The sequence below is a fragment of the Abramis brama genome (assembly GCF_963993115.1).
Source record: "Abramis brama genome assembly, chromosome: 13".
In the NCBI taxonomy this organism is placed as follows: Eukaryota; Metazoa; Chordata; class Actinopteri; order Cypriniformes; family Leuciscidae; genus Abramis; species Abramis brama.
In genome coordinates, this window is record NC_139975.1 from 26,002,896 (window position 1) to 26,011,917 (window position 9,022).

Genomic DNA, 9,022 nt, shown 5'->3' on the forward strand with positions numbered 1-9,022 from the left:
GGAAAGTTTCTTTCCTTGTTATTTTTAAATTGAGAATGGTTTAGTATATTAATAAGTTTATTAGAAAGTGTATGGTTACACTATTTTAAGGTGCCCTTGCCGTGTAATTATACAACTGAGTAGGATTAGTGTTTGGTTCAGGGTTAGTTGCTTGTAATTATGCATAATTTACTGTTATAACTAGCAAGTACATGTAATAAGGACACTAAAATAAAGTGTTGCCAAGTTTTTTCCCCATATTTTTTTAAGGTTAAGAAACAATAGGCTACATACAAAGGCCTACAAATTTTTAGTGTAATTATTTGCTATTCAATATATTTATATAATATATGATGGGACATGAACCGACACAGCAGGAATTTAGGACATTAGCAACTCATTGTCAGTTTGTAACCTGGTATAATTTATGGGTAACACTTTATTTTACAGTGTCCCTGTTACATGTACTTACCATAGTAATATCAGTAAATTATGCATAATTGCATGCAACTAACCCTCAACCAAATCCTAATCCTACCCTAACCCTATAGTAAGTACATGTAGTTGCTTAATATTACTCAGTACTTAAATATATAATTACACTGTAACCAACACCTTTAAATAAAGTGTAACCATTTATGCACATTTTATATTCTCATTTTTCTATTTTCATATTTGGTACTCCATAATCCTGTATTTATTGAAAAAGCACATGTCCCAGCGTGCAGATCTTCACGCACCTCGGGCGCCTCTGTAAATCTCATAATAAACACCTCGCGACTGTCGCGTCGCGTCGCGTCGCTCGCTTGACGTGCCAACACTGCGTTTCTCTGCATGGCACAGGAATGCAGGAGGCGGAGGCATAACCGTATTAACATGTCTGTAGTCCAACAATAGTGTTCAAACTTTACCCCACCGTGCACGACGAGCTCTTCAAACACTTTAACATTTGAAGAGATCCTCAAATACTGGATTCATTTCAGATATTCGCTCAATAAAACGCTTCGTTCTCGTAAGAAAATAGAATTTTGCGCGATAGAAACCCTCGTTTTGTATTAGACAGTTTCAAAATTCAGGTGTAACTTATTTTATCTTTGTCTTAACGCTTTGTTGTTCGATACCATATACAGTCATCTAGACGCTATTTTTAAGTGCCCTTGGCAAGCGCGCGTGCCCGCGGACTTCTTGAAGAGGCTGAATCTGTTCAGCCATGAAATATAGTTTTGTCTACCAGTAGATATTTTTATTCATAGACTTAAAAATAAAAAAACAACACTGGACAAAACTATCGAGCTATTGTGCACATCGATTTTTTTAGTTTCTATTCTCAACTATCAGAAGTCGCGTGCTCGTCCGGCATAAGGATGTCTGTTCACAACGTTGCCTCGAGAAGTTCGGAAAAGCTGCTGTTCTTTGGGTTTTTGGTTCTGGTTCGTTCAGTCTTATGTCATGGGTTTGCAGAAGAGTTTAATTCGGACTCTTATGATTTTGGGTCTGTTGTTCTGGAACCTCTGGACGGGTTGAGAAGATACGTGGAGTCCATTGTTGGCACCCATGTGATTGAGATTTGTGTTGAGGTAAAACGTCTTTTTTTTGTTTTGGTTATTTGTGAGATGATGTAATTAGGCTATTTATTCTACGGTAAAATATATCTCATTTAACCGTTCAAAATATTGCATAGTGGTACGTTGCTCTTACATTGAACTATTGTTTCATTGAACTTTGTTTCAAACGTATCTCCTGAAAATAGACACAAATGTGACGTTTGTTGGATATTGAGAAAATTTGAAATATTTTAGTTCATACTGAAATCTGCTGTCTCAGCACACTTTAGAGGAGACGCATGATAATGCACAGGTTTTTGCCTAAGGAAAAACACCTGAGAAGCATGAGACTCCATTCAAGACATCTAGCCGGGGAAACAACTGCGATACTTAGTAGATCTCTTTTGTTATGGTTTAAAACATTTTTTTTAAACAAATATATGGTTATTAAACATTTGTCTTCCCATCTAACAGGGGATGTTCTCAGAACTTTTGCTAACGTTCTGGCAAAGTTCTCTCAAAATCATGAACACACGTTCTTCCAGTAACGTTAATAAAATATTCGTTAAGTTATCTGATCTTTAATAATGTTCTCAGAATGTTAGCACAAAAACATTATTTATATAGTTCATGGAAGGTTAAAAAAACATTAAAAAGTTTTCCATAATGTTGGCAAAATGATACAATGGAATGTTTCCACATAACATAACCAAGACACTTTTTTTTAGAATGTTTTAAACATTCAGAGAACGTTCAGAAATAACGTTTTCATAACATATTATGAACATTAGCAAAACGTTCTTAGAACGTATTTTTGTAAGCTGGGTTACTGAATTCTGGTTACCTTGTAACTGAACCTTCACTACTGAATGCTTATACTTTTGGTTTGTGGTATTCACGGTTCTCTTCCTACTTTTATCTCTCTCTCCTGTCCTCCCTCTACTTGTTAATCCTTCTTTAACCCCCTCCTCTCCTCCATTGGCCTAATTTCCTCTGCTTGTGTCCCCCTCACCCACCTCTCTTTGACCCAGAATGCTGTGTTGTACCTTGACTCAGTGTTTGGCCCAGAGAACATCTATTCTGTTGCTATGGTAAGAACAAGTAAAAGTGTCGGAGCTCGTGTCCCACGGACTGATTTGTTCACGTGCACTGCTCATCCTTGTGTCACTGTGTGTGTGAAAGCGACAACTGCTACTGAGAAGAAAAAAAAAATGCCAGAACAGGTGTGCAAGTGCTTGGTGGCTCACGCCCAGAATGCCAAACAATGCTACTTTGCTCAGTGATTATTTTCCCATTAACTCTCTTCATGAAGTCAAAAACACACTCTCTCTCGCTCTGTGTGTAAACGTTTGCTTGTGTTCGTCCTTCACCAAATGAGGTGACCTTAGGCCAGAGAGGAGTGTATCTGATCACAAGTAATGTATGTGTGATAGCTGCGCATGTGTGTGAGTGATTGAGTTAAGCGGGGTGCCCAGCTGTCACTCTGCCAGCTTTACACACACACACACACACACAGATCTCTTAGTATTGTGGTGTGTTATCGTACAAATACTATTAAAGATTAGCCCTCCTCCTTAGCCTTTCAAGCTAGATTCCAAACCTCTAGTTTGCTTTCTTTGTTTGATCCCAGTCCGCTGATGGGTTATCTTATCATTTACTTAACAGAATGTTTTGGGTTCAGTACAAGTGAAGCTCGTAAAAACAAGCAAAAATCATGGTTTATACACTTACAGTGGAAAATAACGTTCTGGAAGCTTTAAACTCGAAATGTGCAGCTCATATATCGAATCACTTTGATTCCTCCTCACAATAATGTGTGTTTTGAGCTGTAAAGTTGTCTAAAGGCTGGAATACACAACTCGACTTTTCCCAGATTTCCCCCCAATTTACAGTGTGAAGGAGTTGATGCTAGAATTAGAAACTAAAAATCAAAGTCAGTCTTCAGATTTAAAAGTCGTGTAGTGTATTCCAGCCTTAAATCGCATGTTCAACCCAGATTTTACATTGAACATCATGTGACATTCACATTCACAATATCACATTTGTATGGATGCTTGTTTCCACCACTGAATAAATAATAAAAAAGGTACTCTGAGTTTATATCTCGCAATTCTAACTTTAGAAATCGCAAAAAAAGTCAGAATTGTGAGATGATAAGTTGCAATTATCTTTTAAATTGTTTTGAAACAAGCTTCAATACATTTGTTTATACAAAAATGCCCTCATAATCAAACATTAAACCTGACTAATATTACCATGAAATGCATATGCCCAACAATAAGCGAAATTATTCATTTGATACTGACTAAATAAAAGCTTTACTACTTTGTAAATGCAAAAGCAACAGTGGAACTACGATTTACCAGCCTAACACATATAATTAACACTGAGCCAAATACTGTATTATGACATGACACTCATATTTGCTTGTCCGGATCTGTTCATTCGTTTAGAAAATACATTAAAAGTGCAATTCGTACATTCAATGACTTAAAACACAACTCGTTCGCACTTTATATTATGCATCTTTATAAATAGTGGTTACAGACACTTAATATAAAGTGGGACCCACATCTCTTTTACCACATGCACATTTTGATTAATTTTTAAGTAAATTTTATTTAGTTATCTTGAACTTTAAAGAATAAAATTCTTGAAAAGAACCCTTATTACGGTAGTTTGGCATAATATTTGATCATTTTTCAGAAAATGTTATAAATTTCACAGCCTGCATACTGTATAAATATTCGTATTTGCAGTGTTTTCCTTGCCGTCTGTGACCCTATAAAAACAGGCCTGTGACCAGAAAACCTTACTGTACCTCTACCGTTCTAGATGAATGAACGATGCAATGTTTTGCCCCATAGACATACATTGTTCAGTGCATTAATAAAAACATGATTTTGTTTGCTGTCTGTAGAATTTGTATTGAACCCAAAATATTCCTTTAATTGAATCACACATGTATTGTGTCAGAGTGTTAGTTAATGATCAACTATGGGCAGTGACTGTGAGTTGAGTTCAGATATAGACCGTCCTCAATGCTCACTTACCTAGACACGTGCTGGAATCTAACCGCTATACTTCTCCTTAATGTTTTATTCAGTTTGTGGAAATGTTGCTGAAGTTTGTTGCTGAAGGAGCTGCCAGTGGGCTGAACGTCATTGCTGTGTATGTGTCCGAGATACTCAGAGCTACAGGAGTGAACGGTGAGTAAAGGTCATCTCGCAAAGGTCTACGTAACTTCAATATGTATACCATCAAAGATAAATGTAATTCAGTGTGTAATTATCATTATAATATAAGTCTATCATCTGGCAAGCTTGAGCTGTTACTCTGTTGAAAACTAACAGAGAACGTATGTTAGGCTATCGTAATGCTGATATAAATGACTGTCACTTTAAGCATATCGTTGTTATGTAAACATACCCTAAGTGTAATGTAGTGTTGTCAAAAATATAGATCTTTCGTTATATCGATTCTGAAACATCTGAAACGCTTCCAATACTAACTTTCTGCAGAATAGATAGCTATACGATACCAAACCCACACAAACCCTCACTCACTTGTTTCAATTGCTCCGGGGGAATATTGTTGGTGTTACAGGGTTTAATATTCGGAGTGGGATTGTGCATACTGCGCATAATTTTACTAATTCCTGCAGATTTTGTGCTCACACCCAAAAGTGTGTGCAGATAAAGCCGCCTCTCAGTACTAAATTGAGTTCTTTTTCGTTGCTTATTGCGCTTAACCAGTTAAACACAAAATAATGTCAAAATGCCGGTCTTGGCGAGTATTCTTGTAAACACAGTCAGTTGTTTTAAGTGAATGTAAACAGTTGAGAAAGAAAACGCATGTGTAACAGTATAATGGATCAGTGCGTCAGGTCTTAAAGTGACAGCAGCCTAATATCCCTGCTGCCAAATTATGGGATAATACTAAAAATATGTATAAAATTGTCAAAATGTGGCTAGTGAAACTTTGGAAAACCACTAAAACTTGCAAAAAAGTTAATGTCAAGCCCTGCCAAGGACTGTAACTAAAATTGTAATAATCGTAATAATAAAGTTTAATTCTATGAGAATAGTAAATTCCACACCACAACTATAACGATAACGACACAGAGAAACGATATCGTTGGAATCACTTTCAGATTTTTTTCCAGATGATGAATGATAAAGAGGACAGAGGACAAAACATTGTGTTTATTATCCGCCCACACTGCAGTTATATTGTGCGTTGGTGATAGGGTTGCCAACTTCAGAAAAGAAAAATGCGGGACAATTGAGGTTCTTTACAGGAAAATAAGGGACACTCAAAATATTTGTACTGTATCACACAGTATGTGTCATTTCAGGTTTGTATGCGTTTAAAATTTTCTCAGATTTGTTTTGCTTAACCTATTTAATGTACAATTTAATTCTAAAACGAATTTTAAGGTCACACAAAAAAGTCACATTAGACACAAACCATAGTTCAAAATAATAGCATTTATCTGAAATAGAAAGCTTTTGTAACATTATACACTAACGTTACATTTTAAAGAAATTAAAGAAAGTAATAGCATACTTTTCCCTCAGGAAGATTTCATGTTTTCTTGCGTGGCTGGATGTTGTTTGAATTCACCAAAACTGATTTGCCAAAATCAAAACCCGGCCGGACAGTGAAAGGGATTTGCCGTTAGCGCGAGTCCGGAATCTCCGGATCGAACGGGGAGCGACCAGACAGCAGAGGATTCTGTTCGCAAATCAAACAATAATTTGTCCCAAAAGAATAATAAATTGTCAAATTAGACTTTGTTATTCGTATGGTCTGATGCGCGTGAGTGTGGGCTGTGATTGGATGATGCGGTCTCGTGATCATTCTCAAGTGTCGTGTTGCTGTTGTATCAGTCAGTGGTTGGTTAGATCAGCGCAGCAGTCTATTTAATCGGGACAAGGGAGGTCCCGTACGGGACAAATAAATTAGACCCAAAATACGGGACGTCCCGGCTAATTCGGGACAGTTGGCAACCCTAGTTGGTGACGACATTCGCTAATATAGTTATTGTTATAGTTAAACTTTGGCATGTAAGGGGCTGTTCACGCACAACGTCCTCTACGGTCACTGTGATTTCGCCAAGTAAGACATGTTCCTGGGTCAACACAGCCCGGTTTCACAGACAAGGCTTAAAGGGATAGTTCACTTTGAAATTAAATTTTGGTATGTTTTAGCTTACCTCAAGGGCATCCAAGATGTAGGTGTCTTTTTTTCCGCAGTAGTTTCAATTTTGATGTTTTTAGGTCAAACCGTTCTTGTCTGTCAGTCATATAATGCAGGTCTATGGTCACTATCTCAAAGAGCATGCACAGAGAAGTCCAAATTAAACAATTCCCCATCGTAAGTACACAACTATCCCTTTAAATTAAGCCAAGATTAGGTGTTAGTTCAATAAGGACATTCCTTATAAAAAACAAGCCTTACGAACAAAAACATTACTGGTGTGCATTTTGAGACTAAACAATGGCACGGATATATTTTAAGATACATCAGTACAAATTGCTTTTAAACATCTTGCTGCTTTTTCAGTGTCTCTTACACGAGTGCCTTGTTTTTAAGATTAAAAGCGTCTTTAAAAGCGTGTCAATGCTCTGCGTTGTTTTCTATTCATCAGCGCTGTGGCTCTGTAGTTGCATACTATTGTGCGACTTCACAGTTTTAAAACAGCCCCTAACTCATCCCACACTAGTTTGTGCTATAAATATAGACACGTCTTATTTGAGGAGAGGAGAATGAAAATGTATAAAAGTTTGGGAATCCCTGCTGTATCAAACGGGAGACTGAGGAAAAATAGCAACATCCACAATAATAAAGACAATTCTGACAACATCACACTCAATGCAACATCTAATTAACATCTGTTCTTTTTTTCTTCCTCTGTGTGTATTATTCAAAGAGACAATATCTATCCCTCATTTCACCGCCGAGGGAGTGTCTGCTGTGACCAAGTGTGCCGTGCTGGCTCTGATTGGTTACTGGCTGCTGTCCTTCCTGCTGCGGGTCACTGTGGCGCTTGTGCGGAGAGTGTTTTGGCTGATTAAAGCGGCTGTAGTGCTGTGGCTGTTTATGCGGATCGTCAGTGACCCCGTCGCCTCCCCTGAGGTCACCACGATGAGACTCACCCTACTAGTGCTCGTCTGCGCTGTGTTTGGAGTCGCTGCGAGCAGCGGAGGCAGTCTGGAGACCCGAATCAGCAGTCTGGAGGGTCGAGTCAAAGGCATGGAAAAGAAGAAAAGAGAGTGAAGAGCAGCTCAAAACTAGTATACGGATACGGACTCATGATAACAGAAGGATGAGGACTCAGGGATGACATTCTGAGTGTTTCATGTAACTTGAAGCAGCCTTATGAGTATTTATGAGTATGCTTTGAATATATTGCATAATTCACCGGACCAGAAAAGGAATTGCTTTATTTTCTCTGTAAAGCAAGAAGACAAAACTCCATCAGACAGCTCTGTGAATTTCATGTGTTATAATTAAAGCTATCCTTGAATGTTGCCTGTTGCTTTATGACTGTCATTGCATGAACATGTTCAGTTCAACTGTACAACAACAGTGACAATACAAAATCAACACAATGAAGACACTGATTAGGGAAACGCATAGATCATGTGCAAGTATGTCTGACTGGAGTACAGCCTACATTTGAATGTACTCTGGCTTTATTTGTCACAATATGGATAAACTGTATTCGATAGCCTATATATTTGCATATAACCATCATGCAAAATTTGAACAATGTTTTCAAGAGTTATAAGCGTTTTTGCAAAAGACCTTATATCTCTAGAACACTAGGTGGCGCTGTGCTCAATCTTCTCATGGACATTCAGGACATTGTGTTGATGATCCATACTAAATTTTGTGAAGATATGTTAAATAGTTTAAAAGTTATTGCAAATTATGACAAAATTCAAAATGGCGGACACATGGTTCATCCGATCTAGGAAAATGCAAGGAATCCATAGATGCCACATTTATGATTTTCTGATAAACTGTTCAAAAGTTATTGGCCAAAATAGCAATTTTCCAGATCTCATGACCCGTAGGTGGCGCTGTTCCCAACTTTGGCAGGGAACCTCAGATCATGCTTCCGATGAAGTGTACCAATTTTCGTTTCGATTGATCAAACTTTGGCCGAGATACAGCCTCTTAGCCAATTTTGGGTCGACCTCGTTAACTTTGCGACATCATAATTTTTTTTTTTTCCAGTATAACAAAAAAATCTGTTCAGTCATTTCTATGCGGCTCAGTCCGAAGATCATTTGAGCACATGTTTGGACAAAATTGGACAAAATTTGAAGGAGGATTAGCGAAAAAACGGAATACTGTACTTTTCAAAATGGCTACTACTGTAATGAGCGGAGTCTTAATGTAATATATTGGTTGTGATCAGCATGATGAGAGGAATCAGGTGTACTAAGTTTCATTTCTGTGGATCAAAGGGTTCAAAAGTTATAACC

At 37.6% G+C, this 9,022-nt stretch overlaps 1 protein-coding gene across 2 annotated transcripts; it reads left to right on the forward strand.

The window, feature by feature from the left end:
• Positions 1 to 835: 835 nt before the first annotated feature.
• Positions 836 to 8,059, forward strand: LOC311094389 (voltage-gated monoatomic cation channel TMEM109). 2 transcript variants are annotated; one of them, XM_084132344.1, is made up of 4 exons: positions 836 to 1,556; positions 2,555 to 2,614; positions 4,630 to 4,732; positions 7,459 to 8,059. In XM_084132344.1, the coding sequence occupies exons 1-4, from the start codon at positions 1,344 to 1,346 to the stop codon at positions 7,803 to 7,805; spliced, it is 723 nt and encodes a 240-aa protein (XP_083988470.1). In that variant the 5' UTR covers positions 836 to 1,343; the 3' UTR covers positions 7,806 to 8,059. The 2 variants fall into 2 exon arrangements, with proteins under 2 accessions (XP_083988470.1, XP_083988471.1); XM_084132345.1 differs by lacking the exon at positions 2,555 to 2,614 and having other exon boundaries at positions 864 to 1,556.
• The last annotated feature ends 963 nt before the right edge of the window (positions 8,060 to 9,022 follow it).